The sequence below is a fragment of the Oncorhynchus gorbuscha genome, linkage group LG07 (assembly GCF_021184085.1).
Source record: "Oncorhynchus gorbuscha isolate QuinsamMale2020 ecotype Even-year linkage group LG07, OgorEven_v1.0, whole genome shotgun sequence".
In the NCBI taxonomy this organism is placed as follows: domain Eukaryota; kingdom Metazoa; phylum Chordata; class Actinopteri; order Salmoniformes; family Salmonidae; genus Oncorhynchus; species Oncorhynchus gorbuscha.
Window position 1 is genome coordinate 73,321,076 of NC_060179.1, and position 26,620 is coordinate 73,347,695.

The 26,620-nt window shown below is 43.7% G+C and overlaps 1 protein-coding gene across 10 annotated transcripts in view; it reads left to right on the forward strand.

Moving 5' to 3' along the window:
* The window catches only part of LOC124040329 (SMC5-SMC6 complex localization factor protein 2-like), a 36,404-nt gene that overhangs the window by 2,504 nt on the left and 7,280 nt on the right, over positions 1 to 26,620 (forward strand). For 3 of the 10 annotated variants that reach the window (XM_046357432.1, XM_046357434.1, XM_046357433.1), the window contains exons 2-12: positions 4,460 to 4,737; positions 10,110 to 10,513; positions 11,347 to 11,404; positions 12,508 to 12,664; positions 12,988 to 14,479; positions 14,794 to 14,867; positions 18,000 to 18,110; positions 20,426 to 20,593; positions 23,419 to 23,521; positions 23,979 to 24,208; positions 24,291 to 24,558. In XM_046357432.1, the coding sequence (XP_046213388.1) occupies positions 4,704 to 4,737; positions 10,110 to 10,513; positions 11,347 to 11,404; positions 12,508 to 12,664; positions 12,988 to 14,479; positions 14,794 to 14,867; positions 18,000 to 18,110; positions 20,426 to 20,593; positions 23,419 to 23,521; positions 23,979 to 24,208; positions 24,291 to 24,558 (3,099 nt within the window). In that variant the 5' untranslated portion in view covers positions 4,460 to 4,703. Of the gene's footprint in view, positions 1 to 4,459; positions 4,738 to 10,109; positions 10,514 to 11,104; positions 11,165 to 11,346; positions 11,405 to 12,507; positions 12,665 to 12,987; positions 14,480 to 14,793; positions 14,868 to 17,999; positions 18,111 to 20,425; positions 20,594 to 23,418; positions 23,522 to 23,978; positions 24,209 to 24,290; positions 24,559 to 26,620 lie in introns of those variants that run through there. The other 7 variants (XM_046357431.1, XM_046357436.1, XM_046357435.1 and 4 more) reach the window with 3 other exon arrangements.

The following is a 26,620-nucleotide window of genomic DNA, read 5'->3' on the forward strand; positions in this document are numbered from 1 at the left end:
GCTCTGCAAGGGCCGCGGCTTTTGTGGCGCGATGGGTAACGATGCTTCGTGGGTGACTGTTGTTGATGTGTGCAGAGGGTTCCCTGGTTCGCGCCCGGTTATGGGCGAGGGGACGGTCTAAAGCTATACTGTTACAGTAGCAGCAGCGTAAAAGAGGGGTTGGGGGGAGCACAATGTAAACAGATCGGTTAGCCAATGTGCGGGAGCACTGGTTGGTCGGCCCAATTGAGGATGTATGTACATGAATGTATAGTTAAAGTGATTATGCATATTAGAGGTCAACCGATTAAGATTTTTCAACGCCGATACCGATTATTGGAGGACCAAATAAAAGCAGATACCGATTAATCTGCAGATAAATTTTTTTAAAAAAGTATTTATTTGTAATCGATTTACGATTGTTAACTTGAAATCTCCCCTAATGAATCGCACATTCTGATTAATCGGTCGAACTCTAATTCAGCCCCCTTCACTTTTCCACATTTTGTTACGTTACGCCTTATTCTAAAATCGATTAAATAAAAAAACTAAACACAATACCCAATAAAGACAACGCGAATATTTTTCAAATACCTTATTTCCGTAAATATTCAGACCCTTTGCTATAGGACTCAATTTAGCTCCTGTGCATCCTGAGTCCATTGATTATTCTTGAGATGTTGGATAAGATTTGGTATGGCACACAGCTGTCTATATAGGGTCCCAAAGTTGACAGTGCATGTCAGAGCAAAAACCAAGCAATGAGGTCGAAGGAATTGTCCGTAGAGCTCCGAGACAGGATTTTGTCGAGGCACCGATCTAGGGAAGGGTACCAAAAAATGTCTGCAGCCTTGAAGGTCCCAAAGAACACAGTGGCCTCCATCATTCTTAAATGGAAGAAGTTTGGAACCACCAAGACAATTCCTAGAGCTGGCCACTCGGCCAAACTGAACAATCTGGGGAGAATGGCTTTGGTCGGGGGTGACCAAGAACCCGCTGGCCACTCTGACAGAGCTTCAGAGCTCCTCTGTGGAGATGGGAGAACCTTCCAGAAGGACAACCATCTCTGCGGCACTCCACCAATTAGGTCTTTATGGTAGAGTGGCCACTCCTCAGTAAAAGGCACATGACAGCCCGTTTGGAGTTTGCCTAAAGGCATCTCAGACCATGAGAAACAAGATTATCTGGTCTGATGAAACCAAGATTGAACTTTTTTGCTTGAAAGCCAAGCATCACATCTGGAGGAAACCTGGAACCATCCCTACGGTGAATATGCTGGTGGCAGCATCATGCTGTGGGGATGTTTTTCAACGGCAGGGCTGGGAGACTAGTCAGGATCGAGGGAAAGATGAACGGAGCAAAGTACATAGAAATCCTTGAGGATCAAATTTTATTTGTCACATGCGCCGACTACAACATGTGAAATGATTACTTACAAGCCCTTAACCAACAATGCCGTTTTAAGAAAAAAAAGTGTTAAGTATTTACTAAAATAAACTGAAATAAATCATTAAGGAGCAACAATAGAATAACAGTATTGAAGCTATATACAGGGGATACCGGTACGGAATCAATGTGTGGGGACACCGGTTAGTCCAGGTAATTGAGGTAATGTGTACATGTAGGTAGAGGTAAAGTGACTGCATGAATAATAAACAGAGTAGCAGCAGCGTAAAAATGGGGGTGGGTGAAGGACAATGCAAATAGTCTGGTTAGCCATTTGATTAGCTATTCAGGAGTCTTATGACTTGGGGGTAGATGCTGTTAAGAAGCCTTTTGGACCTAACTTGGCACTCCGGTACCACTTGCAGTGTGGTAGCAGACAGAACAGTCTATGACTAGGGTGGCTGGAGCCTTTGGCAATGTTTTGGGCCTTCCTCTGACACCGCCTGGTATAGAGGTTCTGGATGTCATGAATCTTGGCCCCAATGACGTACTGGGCCGTATGCACTACCCTCTGTAGCGTCTTGCAGTCAGATGCCAAACAGTTGCCATACCAGGCGGTGATGCAATCAGTCAGGATGCTCTCAATGGTGCAGCTGTCAAACTTTTTGAGGATCTGGGAACCCATGCCAAATCTCTTCAGTCTCCTGGGGGGAAATAGGCATTGTTGTGCCCTCTTCACACCTGTCTTGGTGTGTTTGGACCATTCTAGTTTGTTGGTGATGTGGACACCAAGGATCTTGAAGCTCTCAACCTGCTTCACTACAGCCCCGTCGATGAGAATGGGGGCGTGCTCGGTCCTCCTTTTCTAGTAGTCCACAATCATCTCCTTAGTCTTGGTTACGTTGACGGAGAGGTTGTTATCCTGGCACCACACTGCCAGGTCTCTGACCTCCCTATAGGCTGTCTCATTGTTGTCAGTGATTAGGCCTACCACTGTTGTGTTGTTGGCAAACTTAATGATGTTGTTGGAGTCGTGCTTGGCCATGCAGTCATGGGTGAACAGGGAGTACAAGAGGGGACTGAGCACGCACCCCTGAAGGGCCCCCGTGTTGAGGATCAGCGTGGCAGAAGTGTTGTTACCTACCCTTACCAACTGGGGGGGGGACCTGTCTGGAAGTCCAGGATCCAGTTGCAGGGGGAGCTTTGAGGGTGCTATGGTGTTGAACGCTGAACTGTAGTTAATGAATAGCATTCTCACGTAGGCGTTCCTTTTGTCCAGGAGGGAACGGGCAGTGTGGCGTGAAATAGAGATTGCATCATCTGTGGATCTGTTGGGCACTATGCAAATTGGAGTGGGTCTAGGGTTTCAGGGATAATGGTGTTGATGTGAGCCATGACCAGCCTTTCAAAGCACTTCATGGCTACCGATGTGTGTGCTACGGGGTCGGTAGTCATTTAGGCAGGTTACCGTGGTCTTCTTGAGCACAGGGACTATGGTGTTCTGCTTAAAATATGTTGGTATTACAGACTCGGTCAGGGACAGGTTGAAAATGTCATTGAAGACACCTGCCAGTTGGTCAGCGCATGCTCGGAGTACACGTCCTGATAATCCGTCTGGCACTGCGGCCTTGTGAATGTTGACCTGTTTCAAGGTCTTGCTCACATCGGCTGCAGAGAGCCTGATCACACAGTCGTCCGGAACAGCAGATGCTCTCATGCATGCTTCAGTGTTGCTTGCCTCGAAGCGAGCATAGAAGCTATTTAGCTCGTAATCTCTTTGAGAGAGGACTCCGACTGGGGCGAAGGTTCACCTTCCAACAGGACAACGACCCTAAGCACACAGCCAAGACAGCGCTTTAGTCCCTTCGGGACAAGTCTCTAAATGTCCTTGAGCCTTGAGTGGCCCAGCCAGAGCCCAGATTTGAACCCCATCGAACATCTCTGGAGAGACCTGAAAATAGCTGTGCTGTGACACTCCCCATTCAACCTGACAGAGCTTGAGAGGGTCTGCAGAGAAGAATAGGAGAAACTCCCCAAATAAAGGTGTGCCAAGCATTTAGCGCCATACCCAAGAAGACTCGAGATTGTAATCGCTGCCAGAGGTGCATCAACGAAGTACTGAAATAAGGGTCTGAATACTTATGTAAATGTGATTCTTCAGTTTTATTTTATACATTTACTAACATTTCTAAAAACCTGTTTTGCTTTGTCATTGTCTTTTTACGCAATTTGTTACTTTATAGTCTTATTAGTTTTTGCTGAAATATCATATTTACTTAAGTATTCAGACCCTTTACTCAGTACTTTGTTGATACACCTTTGGCAGCGATTTAATTATTATTTTTATATATACAGTGGGGGAAAAAAGTATTTAGTCAGCCACCAATTGTGCAAGTTCTCCCACTTAAATATGAGAGAGGCCTGTAATTTTCATCATAGGTACACTTCAACTATGACAGACAAAATTAGGGGAAAAAATCCAGAAAATCACATTGTAGGATTTTTTATGAATATGTTTTGCTTTGTCATTATGGGTTATTGGTTATTGATTGATGAGCAAAAATAACTATTTTGTCATTTTTAGAATAAGGCTGTAACATAACAAAATGTGGAAAAAGTCAAGGGGTCTGAATACTTTCCGAATGCACTGTAGGATGATCCTTGCCTAGAATACAGTATATACATATGAACTTGGTAAAACAGTATGTAATCATTATCAAAGTTAGTTTTCAATGATTATGTACATAGGGCAGCAGTCTATAAGGTGCAGTGTAGAGTACTGGGTAGTAGCTGGCTAGTAACATTGACTAAGTTCAGAGCAGGGTACTGGACGGAGGCCAGCTAGCCCGCAAAAAAACAGTCTATGACGGTTGTAGCTAGCGCACAATTGGCCCAGTGTCGTCCTGGTTTGCCTGTCATTGTAAATAAGAATTTGTTCTTAACTGACTTGTCTAGTTAAATAAAATTCAAAGGGCAAGTTTCTCTTTCCGTTGTATGCAATATTTCTTGTTTATGTTTAATTGACTCAAACAAAGCATAATGCTTTTTATGGAAATTACTTCTCGATTGACTTTTGTCTTGTCTTTTTTTGCAGATCAATTGCAGACTACTTCTCTACGAAAAGCATTACTGGTGGATGTAAGATCTTGAGAACTGATGAAACAACACTGAACTTGTTATGAGACTATATCCACACACACACACACTGAAATATTGTAGTTAAACCCAAGTGATTTGACTCCATACACAGATGACTGTGGCACCTGCTGCTTTGTGTGACTGCCTTAGGAGCTGCCCCATGCTAATGTAAAGGAGTGAGATCGTACTTATATAGAAGGATGAGTAGCCTTAGGCAGTACTTCACCAATGCGGGTGAGAAACAGAGTTTGTATTGAGTTGGGGCATGGAGCACTAACACTCTACAGCATAATGCTTCATCGTTGGATCATTTGACGTTATGCTAACGCTAACCTTTGAACTGGGTCAAAACCCTTGCTGCTACAGTGTAGTGTGGGTGTGTCTGTTTTTCACTGTCTCTCTGTCTGTGTGGATTTTGTTTGACCACTCGGCACAATAACCACAACTAACTATATAGCCTACAGGGTTCTTCTAAGCTCGACCTCAAAACTATCACTCACTCACTTGCCCTGGATTCTGAAAAGTTACCATTAATGTCTTGTAGGTTTGTCACAATACCAGTATCGCAATATTCAGAAGTATCGTGGCAAGGAAACAAATCATGAAGCAGATTTCTTGAGGAAAACAGTCCTAATGTTAGAAACAAACAGCATTATCAAATCGAGATGTATTTCTAAAGCCCATTTCAGACATGGAATGCAACACAATAACGGAAATATTTACTACACAACAAACATAAGAGGATAAAAAAACTACAGAATAACAATAACTGAACTACCCAAAATCATCTTAAGGAAAAGCAAAGCTAAAAAGGTGTGTTTTTAAGATCTCTTTTTAATATGTCCACAGTTTCAGCCCCCCCCCTCAGGTTCTTTGACAGGCTATTCCAGAGGCTGGGGGCATAATAACTAACTGCCTCTCCATGCCTCTTGGTCCGAGGCTTTGGGATCGTTGAAAGGCCAGTGCCAGAGGGACCTAATGGGTGCATTACTTGGTATGTATTGGGGTGCACAACCATGGATTGATTTAAAAACAGACAGATTCTCTCGGTGCTTTTGCTCCAACAATAAGTACCTCAGTCTTGTCTTGATTTAGCTGGAGGACGTTGTGAGCCATCCAAGTATTTAAATCACAAATACAGTCTAATAATTTATCCGTGAAGCTAAAATCCTCTGGTGACACAAATTGTAAGTTGTGTATGGTCTGCGTAGCACTGAAGATGCTTTCTGTTAATGCTGCTAAGGAGTAACATATAGAGACTGAACCATACCGGACCCAAAATCAAACCTTGTGGAATGCCACATGTGGTATGTATTTTCTCTAGGTTATGTTCACTAAGGGTGACAACAAACTCTCCACTGGTGAAGTAGGTCCCAAACCACTTTAGAACTGAACTGGAGAGGCTAACTCACCTCTCCAGTCTTTCCAGAAGGACATCATGGTCAACAGTGTTGAATGCAGCACTTAAATCCAAGAGTACAAGGACAGAGAGCTGTTTGACATCTGTTGGCTCTATGATCATTTACTACTTTAACTAATGCTGTCTCTACTGTGGTGGGCCGGAAAACCAGATTTGGATTTTTGTTTAAATACAGTTGGCACTGAAAAAGTAATTTACTTGTTTGAAACAAATGTATCCAGAATTTTGCTTAAGAATGTAAGGTTGTAGATTGGCCGAAAATGGTTAAGAACTGTTGAATCTAGATTATTGTTTAGTGCAGAGGGGAAAGTGCCTGTGATCAGGGAGTGATTAACAATAGTTTGCTCTTCTTCAGATATGCAATTAAAACCTGTTTTGAAGAAGGTGGTGGGGATAGGATCCAGAAGGCAGGTAGAAGGCTTAAGTTGTGATATCACTTTCCTGAGCATGTCTGTGTCCACCAGGGAAAATACATCCCTAGTGCCTTTGCGTAGTAGACTAGGGCACATATCAAACATTTCATCATGTCTATCTTGACTGATACCCAACCTAATGTTTGTTATCTTATCTCTGAAATATGCCGCAAATTCATCACATTTAGATGTGGAGAAAAGTACACATAACATGTGAGGGATAGGATTTATCAGGCCATCAATGGTTGAGAAGAGCACTAGAATTATTCTGATTATTAGTGATCAAGTTAGAAAAATAAGTCCGTTCGGCCTTTCTAATTGTCTTGTTATATAGTGCATTCGGAAAGTATTCAGACACCTTGACTTTGCCACATGTTGTTACGTTACAGCCTTATTCTAAAACGGATTAAATTAAATTAAAATTCAGTCTACACACCATACATACCCCTTAATAACAAAGCGAAAAAAAGGTTTTTAGAAATGTTTGCACATTTATTAAAAATGAAAAACAGATACCTTATTTACATAAGTATTCAGACCCTTTGCTATGAGACTCGAAATTGAGCTCAGGTGCACCCTGTTTCCAATGATCATCCTTGAGATGTTTCTACAACTTGATTGGAGTCCACCTGTGGTAAATTCAATTGATTTGACATGATTTGGAAAGGCACACATCTGTCTATATAAGGTCCCAGAGTTGACAGTGCATATCAGAGCAGAAACCAAGCCATGAGGTCGAAGGAATTGTCCTTAGAGCTCCGACAGGATTGTGTCGAGGCACAGATCTGGGGAAGGGTACCAAAACATTTCTGCAGCATTGCAGGTCCCCAATAACACAGTGGCCTCCATCATTCTTAAATGGAAGAAGTTTGGAACCACCAAGACTCTTCCTGGGCCTGGCCGCTTGGCCAAACTGAGCAATTGCGGGAGAAGAGCCTTGGTCAGGGAGGTGACCAAGAACCCTATGGTCACTCTGACAGAGCTCCAGAGTTCTGTGGAAATGGGAGAACCTTCCAGAATGACAACCATCTCTGCGACACTCCACCAATCAGGCCTTTGTGGTAGAGTGGCCAGACGGAAGCCACTCCTCAGTAAAAGGCACATGACAGCCTGCTTGGAGTTAGCCTAACGGCATCTCAGACCATGAGAAACAAGATTATCTGGTCTGATGAAACCAAGATCAAACTCTTCGGCCTGAATGCCAATTCTCACATCTGGAGGAAACCTGGCACCATACCTATGGTGAAGCATGATGGTGGCAGCGTCATGATGTGGTGATGTTTTTCAGGGCAAGGATTGGAATACTAGTCAGGGTAGAGGGAAAGAGGAACAGAGAAAAGTACAGAGAGATCCTTGATGAAAACCTGCTCCAGAGTGCTCAGGACCTCAGACTGGGGCGAAGGTTCACCTTCCAACAGGACAACGACCCTAAACACATAGCTAAGACAACGCAGGAGTGTCTTCAGAACAAGTCTCTGAATGTCCTTGAGTGGCCCAGCCAGAGCCCGGACTTTAACCTGATCGAACATCTCTGGAGCGACCTGAAAATAGCTGTGCAGCGACATTCCCCATCCAACCCGACAGAGCTTGAGAGGATCTGCAGAGAAGAATGGGAGAAACTCCCCAAATACAGGTGCGTCAAGTTTGTAGCGTCATACCCAAGAAGACTCCAGGCTGTAATCGCTGCCAAAGCTGCTTACATTTACATGTAAGTCATTTAGCAGAAGCTCTTATCCAGAGCGACTTACAAGTAAAGGGTCTGAATACTTATGTAAATGTGATATTTCCATATTTTTTTAAATATACATTTGGAACAATTTCTAAATAACTGTTTTGCTTTGTCATTATGGGGTATTGTGTGTAACTATTTAATCAATTTTAGAATAAGGCTGTAATGTAACAAAATGTGGAAAATGTCAAGGGGTCTGAATACTTTCCGAATGCATTATATGCCAAGTTGCTCTCGGAATATCTTAATGGACCTGCAACTTTGACTTTCTCCACTTCCGATCTGCCTTTCTGCAATTTCTCCTTCATTTATTAGTTTCCTCAGTCTCCATTTGGATGTGGCCTTTGTCAACTTTACTGGAACTATGGCATCAATTTTCTATTAAATTGTTATTAAAGTTATCAACCAAATCATCACAAGAGGAAGGCAGAATAGGTGGTGGAGTAGTTATTGTCATACACTCAATAGTGTTTCTTAATGTGTTTAGTATTACCCTGTGCTATGGGCAACAAGGTAGTAATGAACACACAGTGGTGATCAGATAAAGCAACCTAAACCATACAGGATATGTCAATAGAAAGCCTCTTGGTAATAACCAGGTCCAGAGAATGGCTGTGCTTATGGGTGGGCCAAGTAACATGTTGGATAAAGTCCATAGAGCTCAAATGACTCTTGAATTAACTTTGTCAACATGAATATAACATCTCCCAACACAATGACAAAAGTATAGCATAATGCTGAAAAGACCCAAAGTATCCAAATGAAATGTCCTTACAGCTGAGAGCATTAGCAAAAATAGTATCTGCCCCCCCCCCCCACCCTTTTTCCATTTTCTGATAGAATATGAACATCTTTAGCCCCGGGGGGGCTTCAATAAGAGTGGCTCGACAGTCTGAAGACAGCCATGTTTCAGTGAGAAACATGCAATGAACTTTGCAGTCAGTAATGAGGTTTTTACTAGTGATTGCTCTAACATTTAAAAGTGACATTCAATGAGTGTGGGCGTCTGCCTAGAGGTAACCAGACCTATCAACGTTACAACCACGTTTTTTGACAGTCTCCAATCTATCAGAATGGTAGATGACAGAAGGTGGAGTTAAAGGAACATAAATTAGCTCACACAATAACCATAATGAAATTTCTACAGGAGCTGATATGCTTTCTGAGTTCTATGTTGCTTATTCTGACAGGGAGAACTGGAGCACTGCCAGACCCCGTCTGTCAGTCTGTAAAACAGTTTGCCATGTTGTTGGAAATAATCCCTGAACCCCTGCAGTTAGGGTGAATCCTGTCTCTTTTAAAAAGTCTTGGTTGCTCCCACAGCAAATCAAAGTTGTCATAAAAAGAGACATTCCTGTCGTTGCAAAGTTTCTTCAGGTACTCGTTTAGGGCAAAGAGTCGTCTGAAACATCCTGTAGCCCTTCTGTAGCACGGGAGGGGGCCAGAGATAATTATTCTCTTCCCTGTGCCAGCGAGGGCTTTAAAAAATGTTTGTAGTCCTTCCTCAGATCGCCGAAAACTAAGGTTGTTAAAAACCTACGTCAGTGACGATGGTGTCAAAATTGGAGTAGTTGGCCATAACCGTGTGCAGAAGAGATATCATGGACACAGCCTTCTGGATGACAGTGGAGCTTGGTCGGTCCACAGACCGTAGGCACGCCAAAATCTCTCACCATCGAGCTGACAATCTAGAGTCACATTTGTTTAATCTGCAAGCTGTAGCACCCACAATTTAACCTTAAAGTATGATAATATAGGGCTATAGAGTTCAGTCTAATTTGTGTTTTATTTTTTTGCCATGGAAAATCAGGTATCGTAGTATCGCGATCCTGGTATTGTGACAACCCTAATATTTTGTTGCCCATCGTATGGTGGTGGGCCAAGAAATGCTTTGGGGCTGTTAACCTGCATTAATACAGTGCATTTTCCCTTTGAGCAAGCTTGCTGTGAAATGGGAGGTGATGGTTCCTCCGTATGGTGCTGGATCATATCTCTGTTGATCTATATGCTCACAACTGTATCCCTTTTCCACCTGTGTTTGCAGTCAAAGACGTCATCCCTTTGGGGTCTCCTCGTCCTGAACCCTCACCGGCCCTCTCCTCCATCCAGGAGGCCGAGATGAAACCCTCTCAGCCCCCCGGACACCTGTCCAACCCCAACACTTACCCCATGCCCAAACACAGGGCGAAGCCCGCTCCTGGCCTGCCTCCTCCCCCTCCCCACCTGCCAGGGGTACACCACCGAGCCTCCCGGGTTGGAGTTGGGGGTGAAGCCAAGGATGGCCCGGCCAACTTTACAAACACCCTAATCAGGAAAACCCAGCATTCCCACAGCCCTGTGACCCCTGACCCCTATAGGGGCAAGAACTTTAACACTTGGGGTGGTATGGGAAGGGACAACCCACTGTCGCCCTCCTCCCTTCCCCCATGCAGAGTCAGTGCCCCCAAGGTAGAGTTTCATTTGAGTTTGTTCTCTTTTCTCTGATCACATCCCTATTAGGGTTGGGGTCAATTCCAGTCAATTCAGGAAGTACACTGTCATTCCCATTCCAACTCTCTTCAATGCTTTTCAGTGGGGAAAACACTGGTTGCAACACTCACTCCCGAGTTCCACACTGCCCCTGGCAGAAATGCCAGGACAAGAACTGTTCGTCAGGAGCTTCATGAAATGGGTTTCTTAACGCTACAGCATACAATGACATTCTAGACGATTCTGTGCTTCCAACTTTGTGGTAACAGTTTGGGGAAGGCCCTTTCCTGTGTCAGCATGACAATGCCCCCGTGCACAAAGCGAGGTCCACACAAATGGTTTGTCGAGATCGTTGTGGAATAACTTGACTAGCCTGCACAGAGCCCTAACCTAAACACCATTGAACACCTTTGAGATGAATTGGAACGCCGACTGCGAGCCAGGCCTAATCGCCCAACATCAGTGCCCGACCTCACTAATGCATGTGGCTGAATGGAAGCAAGTCCCTGCAGAAATGTTCCAACATCTAGTGTAAAGCCTTCCCAGAAGAGTGGAGGCTGTTATAGCAGCAAAGGGGGACCAACTCCATATTAATGCCCATGATTTTGGAATGAGGTGTTCGACTAGCAGGTCTCTACATACCTTTGAACATGTATTGTACTTCATTGATCCTGAAAGTCTGTGTCCTAAGCAGATACGAACAAATATAATATAATCTAAACTGTCTCACTCTCACCTCTCACAGGCACGTCAATAATGACAATTCAATGATGTTGATATTTGGTTCTCTTCTGTTTTCGGTCTTTCCACAGAGTCGTGGTTCCCTGGACCACAGAGGAACCACTCCCTCTAACAAGCAGTTTACTCCAGGTACAAATTAGACCTACTAACTTGTATGTAAATAACAAGCCCATCATAGACCTATTTTAGAATCCTGAACCCTTGTAAAATGAGTCTATAAACACATCAATAGGTTAACATCTCCAAATGATAAGTTTCAATGTTGTTCTTTTTGTACAGTAACAATGCTGATGCAGACATGTACAGTAGTTTCTGATGCCCCTTCTGCCATTTGACTAATGATTTGTTGAGAGCAGTATACTATGCAAATTCAGGCTAATTTAGCATGAAGTGCACTTTTATCTAGTTATCTAGTGGGCCTCTCTGTTATGTGTGCTAAAGCGCTTGAAAAAGGGGTTATCACAATTGACTTCACAATTAATGTAATATTTTGTCATTTGTTGAGGGGCCTTGTAAAAACCCACACTCGTTCTCTAGTATTTTATTTGTTGAGGGGCCTTGTAAAAACCCACACTCGTTCTCTAGTATTTTATTTGTTGAGGGGCCTTGTAAAAACCCACACTCGTTCTCTAGTATTTTATTTGTTGAGGGGCCTTGTAAAAACCCACACTCGTTCTCTAGTATTTTATTTGTTGAGGGGCCTTGTAAAAACCCACACTCGTTCTCTAGTATTTTATTTGTTGAGGGGCCTTGTAAAAACCCACACTCGTTCTCTAGTATTTTATTTGTTGAGGGGCCTTGTAAAAACCCACACTCGTTCTCTAGTATTTTATTTGTTGAGGGGCCTTGTAAAAACCCACACTCGTTCTCTAGTATTTTATTTGTTGAGGGGCCTTGTAAAAACCCACACTCGTTCTCTAGTATTTTATTTGTTGAGGGGCCTTGTAAAAACCCACACTCGTTCTCTAGTATTTTATTTGTTGAGGGGCCTTGTAAAAACCCACACTCGTTCTCTAGTATTTTATTTGTTGAGGGGCCTTGTAAAAACCCACACTCGTTCTCTAGTATTTTATTTGTTGAGGGGCCTTGTAAAAACCCACACTCGTTCTCTAGTATTTTATTTGTTGAGGGACCTTGTAAAAACCCACACTCGTTCTCTAGTATTTTATTTGTTGAACTTTATATGAAATATTGTATTTACTGTGAATGTTGATTATGATGTTTCCCACCAGGAGGCACCAGATCCATGTCTCTGAAGAGACTCAGACACCCAGACTTGGAGGAGAGAAACAGAGGAAGAGGAGAGGACATAGCTAATAAGAGACTTCATCCAGAGGACTATATCCCAGACCCTATCAGTACCTGTTGCCCACCCGATGGAACAGCCAGGTGAGGGGGTAAACATTTAATTCAATGCAACTTTATTTGTCCCCTTCAGCAATTACTATTAGGGCTAACTTTGTATACCGTGTAGTAGCAGGAAATGACTACAGAAAAATGGACGATGGAGGGAACCTTATATTTTGGCTTATGATAATTTAGATAATTGTGCTAACTAAGCTCATAAGGCCTTCAACAAGGATCAATGAATATAATATCATCAATTGAAAAGCCATAAATGTTACTGATTGTGATCTCTGTAACGCCTGGTTTGTGATGGCTAAGTGCTCTGTTATGAATACATTTGATTTCATTTGACCCTTTACTCCTAGTTCTAAAATGTCCACAAGCCCCAACCCATCCTACCTGAAGAAAGTCTTCATGAAGAACAATCTGAGCTCATGTCCTACTCTAAGGTTGAAGGAGAGTCTCACCCCTAAGAAGACCGAGGAAGGGATGGAGGGAAACAGGAGTACTTTCCCAACCTATCCACTCTCCACACCCAAACCTGCGAGGAAGCGTTGCACCGGCCATGGAAAGACACCATGCTGCAATAATGTGAGGGAGAACAGCAACCCTCAGGCCAGATACAGGGGAATGAATCACCAATCTGGCAACCCAGCCAACCTGCCAGTCACAATCCTTAGTAGAGGAGAGTGTAGGAGAGCTAAAGAGACCAGAGAGCGAGAGAGGGGAGGAAGAGAACCGACAGTTCGCCCCGACGGGAGAACCCCCAAACCCGACTCAAAATCTCAGAGCTCGGACTCGAGCTGCCCTAGTTCTCGGTGCCATCACACATTGGAAAAGAAGCGACACGTCTCTCGCCCACGGAGAACGTCTGCCTTGCCGGATGACCTGAATGACCTTTTCACCCCTGACCCCATAACCTCTAGCCTGTCTAGAGCAGCGATGACCTTTTCTCCCAGTCCCCAGAGAGGAGACAGGTCGCCCTCTGTGCACAACAAGGTTCCTCTGCCTGTTGTGTTGGCTACTGTCAGTGATGCTAGTATGGAACCGGGGTCCCCCTATGTAACAAGCCCTAGAGAAATCCCCCCAAAATCCCGCTCACAGCGAATCCCATGTCCCAAGATCTCTTCCTGTACGGACACTGCAATGGACTCCTGTAAGCTACACCTGGACCCCAAAATCTACTCCTCCTTTGTAAGGCTGGAGTTGAGCAGGAATGACTTGACTAAACTAGAGACCGGCTTGTACAGAGCCATCACCAGCACTGTATCATCCTCAGGGAAGCCCTCATCCCCTAAGGATGTCGCCTCAGGACTGAAAACAAGATCTTCTGGTATTGCTTCAGCAGAGTTGGTGTCAACTATGAATGAGGATGAGAATGCCTACCTCAAGACTGAGTCCTCCATTCTGAAAACTATCCCCCTCTCAGCCTCTGCAAAGTCCTCATCCTCATGGAAGGACAAGTCATTTAGCATGGAGACGGCAGACCTCAAAACCAGTCCCTTCTCAACCCTGGACCAACATGGACAAGGAAAGGAGGGTGAAGAGAGGAAGGAAGGAGACCAGAAGGTCCGTAAGAGTTTATCGTTCCTTGAGGAAGGAGAACATAGAAGCAAAAAGAACAATTCCCGTAAGAGTCTGGAGGGGGACCCTGTGGATGTGGAGTTGAGCCTAGGCCTCGACCTGAGCCTGGGGCTAGAGTTGGCGCTATCCCAGACCAGCAGCAGCAGTGACGAGGACCAGCTGCCGTCCCTGCAGCAGATCCTGGACCGTACCGCCTGGCCTCCAGACACCCCAGAAAAAGGAACCATCCCTGCACCCAGCATCCCCATTGGGCTCCTACACCACAGCCAACCAGTAAGATGCAACTTTCTTCGGGCTGTGTCCCTATGGGTCGTGGTCAACAATGTTTTATTCACTTATTGTAATTTTCCAGTTTTGATGTAGGCCTAAATGGGGTCCAGTATAGCCACTATAACCAGTCTGTAAGGAGCTACTTTCTATAATGGCATTTATATGGTTTAGTTGTAACTTATTGTAGAAGGTTAGAAAGGTTCAAAGGACTAATTTGAAATGCCGTAAAACAGTGTGCAAGTCGTCTCTAACATGCTACAGTGTTTTACCTCAGTCTAAAAGGGTTGATAACGTTGATGTGATGTTTTCTCTGGCAGCCATCTTCATCTAAAGCCACCAGTTACAGGAACAACCTGGATGAGATGCTGAAGGAAAAGGAGAGCATTCAAAGGTATTGCTTTATCATAAGTGACATTATCCCTGCATTGCTTTAAAATGACAATGTACCATTTAAAAAATAAAATAAAATGTTTAACCAGGAAGGGCTCATTGAGATTTGAAATCTCTTTTTCAAGAGCATCCTGGCCAAGATAGGCAGCACCAAGTCATTACACAATTACAGACAGACAACATGAAAAACTACAAGTAATCTAGTACAAACCATATAATTCACAATATATATTCACAATATGTATATAACAAAATCATAAAACAGCAAATTCAAAAAAACATTGACAGGTCAGGGAATTAGTCTCAAAGTCCTTCATCAGTGATTTAAAAACACCAATCAGGACAAGTTCTTCCGGTTTAAAAGTATTTTGTAATGCGTTCCAAGACGATGGTGCAGAGTACATAAAAGCCCTTTTACCAAATTCAGTTCGGACATTTGGAACAGTTAGCAGGATAAAGTCCAGCAAATGAAGAGAGTACCCACCACATTTATGAACAATAAAAATGCCCAAATAAAATGGTAGTAAACCCAAAATGGCTTTGTAAATAAAAGTATACCAGTGACTGAGCCTACGAGTGACTAGAGAAGGCCAGCCAACCCTGGTATACAAAGTGCAGTGGTGTGTAAGGGTTTTGCAGTTTAAAATAAATCTCAATGCTCCATGGTAAAGGGTGTCAATTGATCTCAAACACTGAGTGGAAGCATTCATATATAAAATATCCCCATAGTCTAGTAAAGGCATACATGTAGCTGATACTAGCCTCCTTCTGGCTTCGACAGAAAAACAGGCCTTATTCCTAAAATAAAATACCAACTTCAGCTTCAATTTTTTTGTAAGTTGTTGAATATGCAATTTAAAAGAGAGGCCATCATCAATTAAAATTCCAAGATATTTATGAGGTTACAGTCTCAATCTCATTGCCCTGACAGGTAGTAATAGGTGAAATGTTCAGAGATCTATTTCTTGCTTCAAAACACAAACACGATGGTGTTCGCCATTTTGCTCTATGACCCCCCCCACAAGTGTCGTCTGAAGGTAACCTGTACCATTTTAAAAAAGGAATGGAAGGATGAAGGTAGATTTGTGCCTACCCCAAAAGGGCTTAAATATGTGTAAAGAATATATACATTGGGGAGAACAAGTATTTGAAACACTGCCGATTTTGCAGGTTTTCCTACTTACAAAGCATGTCATTTCTGTAATTTTTATCATAGGTACACTTCAACTGTGAGGGACATAATCTAAAACAAAAATCCAGACAATCACATTGTATGATTTTTAAGTAATTAATTAGCATTTTATTGCATGACATAAGTATTTGATACATCAGAAAAGCATTACATTACATTTACATTTAAGTCATTTAGCAGACGCTCTTATTCAGAGCGACTTACAAATTGGTGCATTCACCTTATGAAAAAAGCATAACTTAATATTTGGTACAGAAACCTTTGTTTGCAATTACAGAGATCATACGTTTCCTGTAGTTCTTGACCAGGTTTGCACACACTGCAGCAGAGATTTTGGCCCACTCCTGCATACAGACCTTCTCCAGACCCTTCAGGTTTCGGGGCTGTCACTGGGCAATACGGACTTTCAGCTCCCTCCAAAGATTTTCTATTGGGTTCAGGTCTGGAGACTGGCTAGGCCACTCCAGGACCTTGAGATGCTTCTTACGGAGCCACTCCTTAGTTGCCCTGGCTGTGTGTTTTGGGTCGTTGTCATGCTGGAAGACCCAGCCACGACCCATCTTCAATGCTCTTACTGAGGGAGGTTGTTGGCCAAGATCTCGCGATACATGGTCCCATCCATCCTCCCCTCAATACGGTGCAGTCGTCCTGTCCCCTTTACAGAAAAGCATCCCCAAAGAATGATGTTTCCATCTCCATGCTTCATGGTTGGGATGGTGTTCTTGGGGTTGTACTCATCCTTCTTCTTCCTCCAAACACGGCGAGTGGAGTTTAGACCAAAAAGCTCTATTTTTGTCTCATCAGACCACATGACCTTCTCCCATTCCTCCTCTGGATCATCCAGATGGTCATTGGCAAACTTCAGAAGGGCCTGGACATGCGCTGGCTTGAGCAGGGGGACCTTGCGTGAGCTGCAGGATTTTAATCCATGACGGCGTAGTGTGTTACTAATGGTTTTCTTTGAGACTGTGGTCCCAGCTCTCTTCAGGTCATTGACCAGGTCATGCCGTGTAGTTCTGGGCTGATCCCTCACCTTCCTCATGATCATTGATGCCCCACGAGGTGAGATCTTGCATGGAGCCCCAGACCGAGGGTGATTGACCGTCATCTTGAACTTCTTCCATTTTCTAATAATTGCACCAACAGTTGTTGCCTTCTCACCAAGATGCTTGCCTATTGTCCTGTAGCCCATCCCAGCCTTGTGCAGGTGTACAATTTTATCCCTGATGTCCTTACACAGCTCTCTGGTCTTGGCCATTGTGGAGAGGTTGGAGTCTGTTTGATTGAGTGTGTGGACAGGTGTCTTTTATACAGGTAACGAGTTCAATCAGGTGCAGTTAATACAGGTAATGAGTGGAGAACAGGAGGGCTTCTTAAAGAAAAAGTAACAGGTCTGTGAGAGACGGAAATTCTTACTGGTTGGTAGGTGATCAAATACTTATATCATGCAATAAAATGCAAATTAATTACTTAAAAATCATACAATGTGATTTTCTGGATTGTTGTTTTAGATTCCGTCTCTCACAGTTGAAGTGTACCTATGATAAAAATTACAGACCTCTACATGCTTTGTAAGTAGGGAAACCTACAAAATCGGCAGTGTATCAAATACTTGTTCTTTCTTATGTCTCTAGATATAGAGCAAACACTTCAAAACCTTGTTTCTCATGATTTAGTTTTTGACTGTCTTTTTTCCCATTTATGAATGTGTTTTACAATGCGTTTCTCTGGGCTATAGTAGTAAAGGCCAAATTCAATATTTTATCAAATATTTTGTTAGTTACCTAAAAATTCTAAATCAAATAGCTAAATGATCCATAGTATGACCACCTTAAAACAATTCCATATGTCAGCTGAGAACCCCCCAACGGCTTAGACTTTAAGAATTAAACAAGTTCTATTTCATAACAATGTGTGCTATGTCGTGGTTATTCTCCCCAGGTCTAAGGAGATGGAAGCCAAGCTGCATCTCTCCTGTAAGGAGAAACTGCTGAGATTGGCTGAGGAAGAGGAGGAGGAGATCATTGAGGAGGCTATCTCGCAGCAGCAAAAGTAACTGCAAGCACACATGCACCCACACACATACACTTAAAACATACAGTACCAGTCAAAAGTTTGGACTTTTTCTTTATTTTTACTATTTTCTACATAGTAAAATAATAGTGAAGACATCAATACTATGTTATAACACATATGGAATCATGTAGTAACCAAAAAGTGTTTAAAAAATCTAAATATATTTGAAATTCTTCAAAGTAGCCACCATTTGCATTGATGACAGCTTTGCACACTCTTGGCATTTTCTCAACCAGCTTCACGTGGAATGCTATACCAACAGTTTTGAATGAGTTTCCACATATGATGAGCATTTGTTAGCTGCTTTTTCTTCACTCTGCAGTCCAACTCATCCCAAACCATCTCAATTGGGTTGAGGTTGGGTGACTGTGGAGGCCAGTTCATCTGTTGCAGCACTCCATCACTCTCCTTCTTGGTCAAATAGCCCTTACATAGCCTGGAGGTGTGTGTTGGGTCATTGTCCTGTTGAAAAACAAATTATAGTCCCACTAAGCACAAACCAGATGGGATGGCATATCGCTGCAGAATGCTGTGGTAGCCATGCTAGTTAAGTGTCACCAGCAAAGCCCCATCCCACCTCCTCCTCCATGCTTCACGGTCGGAACCACACATGTGCAGATCATCCGTTCACCTACTCTGCGTCTCACAAAGACATGGCGGTTGGAACCAAATATCTCAAATTTGGACTCATCAGACCAAAGGACAGATTTCCACCAGTCTAATGTCCATTGCTCGTGTTTCTTGGCCCAAGCTAGTATGTTCTTCTTATTGGTGTCCTTTAGTAGTGTTTCCTTTGCAGAAATTCGACCATGAAGGCCTGATTCACACAGTCTCCTCTGAACAGTTGATGTTGAGATGTGTCTGTTACTTGAACTCTGTGAAGCATTTATTTGGGCTGCAATTTCTGAGGCTGTTAACTCTAATGAACTTATCCTCTGCAGCAGAGGTAACTCTAATGAACTTATCCTCTGCAGAAGAGGTAACTCTAATGAACATATCCTCTGCGGCAGAGGTAACTCTAATGAACTTATCCTCTGCAGCAGAGGTAACTCTAATGAACTTATCCTCTGCAGCAGAGGTAACTCTAATGAACCTATCCTCTGCAGCAGAGGTAACTCTAATGAACCTATCCTCTGCAGCAGAGGTAACTCTAATGAACTTATCCTCTGCAGCAGAGGTAACTCTAATGAACTTATCCTCTGCAGCAGAGGTAACTCTAATGAACTTATCCTCTGCAGCAGAGGTAACTCTAATGAACTTATCCTCTGCAGCAGAGGTAACTCTAATGAACTTATCCTCTGCAGCAGAGGTAACTCTAATGAACTTATCCTCTGCAGCAGAGGTAACTCTAATGAACTTATCCTCTGCAGCAGAGGTAACTCTAATGAACCTATCCTCTGCAGCAGAGGTAACTCTAATGAACTTATCCTCTGCAGCAGAGGTAACTCTAATGAACTTATCCTCTGCAGCAGAGGTAACTCTAATGAACTTATCTTCTGCAGCAGAGGTAACTCTAATGAACTTATCCTCTGCAGCAGAGGTAACTCTAATGAACTTATCCTCTGCAGCAGAGGTAACTCTAATGAACTTATCCTCTGCAGCAGAGGTAACTCTAATGAACTTATCCTCTGCAGCAGAGGTAACTCTAATGAACTTATCCTCTGCAGCAGAGGTAACTCTAATGAACTTATCCTCTGCAGCAGAGGTAACTCTAATGAACTTATCCTCTGCAGCAGAGGTAACTCTAATGAACTTATCCTCTGCAGCAGAGGTAACTTGGGGTCTTCCTTTCCTACTACTTTAAAGAATCTCAAATATAAAATATATTTTATTTTGTTTAACACTGTTGGTTACTACATGATTCCATGTGTTATTTCATAGTTTTGATGTCTTCACTATTATTCTTCAATCTAGAAAATAGTACAAATAGTACAAATAAAGTCAACCTAGTACTTTAGACTGGTACTGTACATCCATATAAACACAAAAGAGGAGCGTACAGAAAAGAGTGCAGGTAGTCTAGAGGTTAACAGAGGTCGCTGGTTTGAATCCCTGAGCCGGGCAATGTGGGAAAATCTGCTGTTCTGTCCGTGAGCAAGGCACTTAACAACAACCGTTCTACGGGCACCAATGACGTCGATTTAAGACAGATAAATGCAGCGGACATCTTCTGTTGAACTGTCTAGGTACCCCATTTCCAGTTAATCATAGGAGCAGAGGTAACTACACACACACACAGACTAATAACCACAATCCCACACTTCCATGTGTGTATCTCTTGTCAACCCCAGGGATTTCCTGCAGCGTTTCTCGGTGTTGTCTAGTGCCATCCAGGACCTACACCCCGGGGAAGCGGTGTTCAACCTGGACAACTTTGGCCGTCTCTTCAGCCAACACACACTGCAGCTGAGACGCTGTAACGTCACCCCGTGTGACACCACACAGAAAACAATCCTATGGTGAGGTGTGTGTGTGTGTGTGACTGAGAGGAAATGTTCAGTCCTCTTCTCTCTTGCTCTCTTGTGTGTGTTTTTCCCCTCTCTCTCTGGTGTGTTTTTCCCCTCTCTCTCATCTCTCTGCTGTGTGCTTTTCCCCTCTCTCTCTGGTGTGTTTTTCCCCTCTCTCTCATCTCTCTGGTGTGTTTTTCCCCTCTCTCTCATCTCTCTGGTGTGTGTTTTTCCCCTCTCTAATCTCTCTGGTGTGTGTTTTTCCCCTCTCATCTCTCTGGTGTGTGTTTTTCCCCCTCTCTCTCATCTCTCTGGTGTGTGTTTTTCCCCCTCTCTCTCATCTCTCTGGTGTGTGTTTTTCCCCCTCTCTCTCTCTCATCTCTCTGGTGTGTGTTTTTCCCCCTCTCTCTCTCATCTCTCTGGTGTGTGTTTTTCCCTCTCTCTCATCTCTCTGGTGTGTGTTTTTCCCCCCTCTCTCTCTGGTGTGTGTTTTTCCCCCTCTCTCTCATCTCTCTGGTGTGTTTTCCCCCTCTCTCTCATCTCTCTGGTGTGTGTTTTCCCCCCTCTCTCATCTCTCTGGTGTGTGTTTTTCCTCTCTCATCTCTGGTGTGTGTTTTTCCCCCTCTCTCATCTCTCTGGTGTGTGTTTTTCCCCCTCTCTCATCTCTCTGGTGTGTGTTTTTCCCCTCTCTCTCATCTCTATGGTGTGTGTTTTTCCCTCTCTCTCATCTCTATGGTGTGTGTTTTTCCCCTCTCTCTCATCTCTATGGTGTGTGTTTTTCCCCTCTCTCTCATCTCTATGGTGTGTGTTTTTCCCCTCTCTCTCATCTCTATGGTGTGTGTTTTTCCCCTCTCTCTCTCATCTCTCTGGTGTGTGTTTTTCCCCTCTCTCTGGTGTGTGTTTTTCCCCTCTCTCTCTAATCTCTCTGGTGTGTGTTTTTCCCCTCTCTCTCTAATCTCTCTGGTGTGTGTTTTTCCCCTCTCTCTGGTGTGTGTTTTTCCCCTCTCTCTCATCTCTCTGGTGTGTGTTTTTCCCCTCTCTCTAATCTCTCTGGTGTGTGTTTTTCCCCTCTCTCTAATCTCTCTGGTGTGTGTTTTTCCCCTCTCTCTCATCTCTCTGGTGTGTGTTTTTCCCCTCTCTCTAATCTCTCTGGTGTGTGTTTTTCCCCTCTCTCTAATCTCTCTGGTGTGTGTTTTTCCCCTCTCTCTCATCTCTCTGGTGTGTGTTTTTCCCCTCTCTCTAATCTCTCTGGTGTGTGTTTTTCCCCTCTCTCTAATCTCTCTGGTGTGTGCTTTTCCCCTCTCTCTAATCTCTCTGGTGTGTGCTTTTCCCCTCTCTCTCTGATGTGTGTTTTTCCCCCTCTCTCTCATCTCTCTGGTGTGTGTTTTTCCCCTCTCTCTAATCTCTCTGGTGTGTGTTTTCCCCCTCTCTCTCATCTCTCTGGTGTGTGTTTTTCCCCTCTCTCTCATCTCTCTGGTGTGTGTTTTTCCCCTCTCTCTCATCTCTCTGGTGTGTGTTTTTCCCCTCTCTCATCTCTCTGGTGTGTGTTTTTCCCCTCTCTCATCTCTCTGGTGTGTGTTTTTCCCCTCTCATCTCTCTGGTGTGTGTTTTTCCCCTCTCTCTCTCTGGTGTGTTTTTCCCCTCTCTCTCTCTGGTGTGTTTTTCCCCTCTCTCTCTCTGGTGTGTTTTTCCCCTCTCTCTCTCTGGTGTGTTTTTCCCCTCTCATCTCTCTGGTGTGTGTTTTTCCCCTCTCTCTCTCTGGTGTGTTTTTCCCCTCTCTCTCATCTCTCTGGTATGTGTTTTTCCCCTCTCTCTCTCTGGTGTGTGTTTTTCCCCTCTCTCTCTGGTGTGTGTTTTCCCCTCTCTCATCTCTCTGGTGTGTGTTTTTCCCCTCTCTCTCTGGTGTGTTTTTTTCTCCTCTCTCATCTCTCTGGTGTGTTTTTTTCTCCTCTCTCATCTCTCTGGTGTGTGTTTTTCCCCTCTCTCTCTCATCTCTCTGGTGTGTGTTTTTCCCCTCTCTCTCTCTGGTGTGTGTTTTTCCCCTCTCTCATTTCTCTGGTGTGTGTTTTTCCCCTCTCTCTCATCTCTCTGGTGTGTGTTTTTCCCCTCTCTCTCATCTCTCTGGTGTGTGTTTTTCCCCTCTCTCTCTCATCTCTCTGGTGTGTGTTTTTCCCCTCTCTCTCATCTCTCTGGTGTGTGTTTTTCCCCTCTCTCTCATCTCTCTGGTGTGTGTTTTTCCCCTCTCTCTCATCTCTCTGGTGTGTGTTTTTCCCCTCTCTCTCTCTCTGGTGTGTGTTTTTCCCCTCTCTCTCTGGTGTGTGTTTTTCCCCTCTCTCTCATCTCTATGGTGTGTGTTTTTCCCCTCTCTCTCATCTCTATGGTGTGTGTTTTTCCCCTCTCTCTCTCTCATCTCTCTGGTGTGTGTTTTTCCCCTCTCTCTGGTGTGTGTTTTTCCCCTCTCTCTCTAATCTCTCTGGTGTGTGTTTTTCCCCTCTCTCTCATCTCTCTGGTGTGTGCTTTTCCCCTCTCTCTCTGATGTGTGTTTTTCCCCCTCTCTCTCATCTCTCTGGTGTGTGTTTTTCCCCTCTCTCTAATCTCTCTGGTGTGTGTTTTTCCCCTCTCTCTCTGGTGTGTGTTTTTCCCCTCTCTAATCTCTCTGGTGTGTGTTTTTCCCCTCTCTCTCATCTCTCTGGTGTGTGTTTTTCCCCTCTCTCTAATCTCTCTGGTGTGTGTTTTTCCCCTCTCTCTCATCTCTCTGGTGTGTGTTTTTCCCTTCTCTCTCTGGTGTGTGTTTTCCCCCTCTCTCTACCATCTCTCATTCCCTCTGTGTCTCTCAGCTCCTCTCCAGACCAGTTCAGGACCCAGGTCAGTTCCCAGCTGTTCCAGAGAGCTTACTGCTCCTCCCCCTGTCCTCCCCAGGTGACCCGCTGGCTCTTCCAGGTACTACTCTACACCCCCTTTTACCTGTGCTAGACTAATCAGATTGATTGATTTGTTTGTATAATTGCTTAATTTTAATTGATCAATGTATTAATGTCTCTCTCTTTGGTGGTTTGCAACTATTTTTTTCATGGAGAGGACTAACGTTTTATCTTTATTTAACTAGGCAAGTCAGTTAAGAACAAATTCTTATTTTCAATGACGGCCTAGGAGTGGTGGGTGAACTGCCTTGTTCAGGGGCAGAACGACAGATTTGTACCGTGGCAGCTCGGGGTTTTGAACTTGCAACCTTCCGGGCTACCCTGCCGCCCCGGGGGAGGACTAACGAGGGGGGGGACTAACATAGGGGGAGGACTAACGAAGGGGGTCCTAAATTGTTTTTAATCAAATAGGGGATGGCTCATTAAAGACAGACAAAACGTCAGCCTCTCTTTTTCTCTCTCTCTCCCTCCTGTAGATGATGTCAGTCCACTCAGACAGGCTGACCTGTCATCAGGTACTAAAGGCCCTTGGAGATATTGCCTGCTCTGCTGCTGAACACATGGTACTGAATAAGAGTGAGAGGTTTGAGGTGTGGGTGCCCAGTATTGGAGACATGACCCTGGTCTTCATGAACATGGGGGTTCCCTTTGTCACCCTTTTCCCCCTGGAGAACCTACAACCCCCCTTCACTGAGGGAGACTTGATGTAAGTATGTATGTGTGTCAATAACTACTTTGTTCATACAATTTGTCTGATAGACAGATAATAACTACCTGTGTGTATGTAGAGAGGGCCTCCAGATCAGCAGCACAGAGAGCCTGTCCAGCAAGAAGGAGATCAGAACTTTCCCTGAACACAACTTTGACAATGTCGTCAAGTACATGTGTCATTGTACGTCGTTGTGCCCGCGGGTCTACAGTGACGGAGAACTGTTGTTACTCCTGACGGTGGTGAGCAGAGTGGGCCTGGACACGCAGCTCGCCCTCCAGCCCACTGAGCACCTCCGCTCCCTACTGCACAACCTGGTCAACAGCATAAGGGACTTGGACATCATGGTCAGTCAACTGTTTTATTTCTTTCATCTTCTGTGGCTTCTGCGTGGTGCCGTAGAAACATGTGTACATGTGCAACCCCAATGGTTTTGGGTTCAATCCCCGCCTAAGCATTTCTAACTTCATCTCCTACTTGCTTGTCTCTCCCATCCAGTTATTTGCTGTCTAAATAAGCCCAGGGCTAAGGGAGTGTTCACGCTTGCACATTGTAAAGTGGACTAGCACCATCCTTAGCCCAGGGCTAGCTGGCCCTGCTCCGGAGCAGAGTTAGCACTGACTTATTTTAAACACAGTCCCAAAACAGGGTCAAGAATTTTCTAGGTCCAATCACAAAAGCTGCACTTTCACTTAATCTACATATGCTCATGACTAGTGATGTAATGGACCGTAGTTGATCCGTGATCCGTAAAGATCACCCCCCACGGCTCAGCACGCATATGTGAACCGCAGATCAATTGCAGAGTTTAACCATCATAGTGTGATTTTACTGCTGCTGTTACTTTTTAAAGTAATTCCCTAAATCTCGATGCAGTGAAAAGATAAAGACAGTGCTGTGTTTTGCTCTGAAGCCTGATTGAATAATTTTTTTAAAGCTGTTGTGTTTACTGTTCACGTGTTGAATCCCAACGTATCAATCCTGGATGCTCCTGTTTCAAAAAGCAAAGAAGAAAAGAGCAGTGACAGCCATGGCTGGCGGAGGAGCTGAAGAACAGGAAAAGCCTCCCGCTTCATTTCAGTCTCATGGATGGGAGCATTTAGGCTTCCCTGTCAAATATGGAGATGGAAGAAGGGTGGTGGACAACACCATTACGGTGTGTTGGCTAGAGGTCGACCAATTATGATTTTTCAACCCCGATACCGATTAATCGGACGATTTTTATATATATATATTTGTAATAATGACAATTACAACAATACTGAATGAACACTTTTATTTTAACTTAATATAATACATAAATAAAAACAATTTAGTTTAAATAATGCAAAAACAGTGTTGGAGAAGAAAGTAAATGTACAATATGTGCCATGTAAAAAAGATAAAGTTTAAGTTCATTGCTCAGAACATGAGAACATATGAAAGCTGGTGGTTCCTTTTAACATGAGTCTTCGATTTTCCCAATTAATAAGCTTTAGGTTGTAGTTATTATAGTAATTATAGGACTATTTCTCTCTACCATTTGTATTTCAGATACCTTTGACTATTGGATGTTCTAATAGGCACTTTAGTATTGCCAGCCTAATCTCGCGAGTTGATAGGCTGGAAGTCATAAACAGAGCTGTGCTTCAAGCATTGCGAAGAGCTGCTGACAAAGCAGGAAAGTTCTGTTTGAATGAATGCTTACTGCTGCTGCCTACCAACGCTCAGTCAGACTGCTCTATCAAATCATAGACTTAATTATAATATAACACACAGAAATACCGGCCTTAGGTCATTAATATGGTCAAATCTGGAAACTGTCATTTAGAAAACAAAACCTTTATTCTTTCAGTGAAATACGGAACCACATCCATAAGTCTAAATATTGCTACATTGCGCAACCTTCAACGTTATGTCATAATTATGTAAAGTTCTGGCAAATGAATGTCTTTTTTGGAAGAAATGGTCTTCACACAGTTTGAGCCAGGTGGCCCAAACTGCTGCATATACCCAACAGATTTGTACCTTGTCAGCTCGGGGATTTGAACTTGCAACCTTTCGGTTACTTGTCCAACGCTCTAACCACTAGGCTACCCTGCCGCCCCAATGATGAATAATGATGAGTGAGAAAGTTACGGATGCACAAAAATCATCCCCCCAAGACATGCTAACCTCTCTACATTACAAGAACAGGAGAGATTAGCATTTTATTTCATACCTTCAAGACATGCTAACCTCTCTACATTACAAGAACAGGAGAGGTTAGCATTTTATATCATACCTCCAAGACATGCTAACCTCTCTCCATTACAAGAACAGGAGAGATTAGCATTTTATTTCATACCTTCAAGACATGCTAACCTCTCACCATTACAAGAACAGGAGAGATTAGCATTTTATTTCATACCTTCAAGACATGCTAACCTC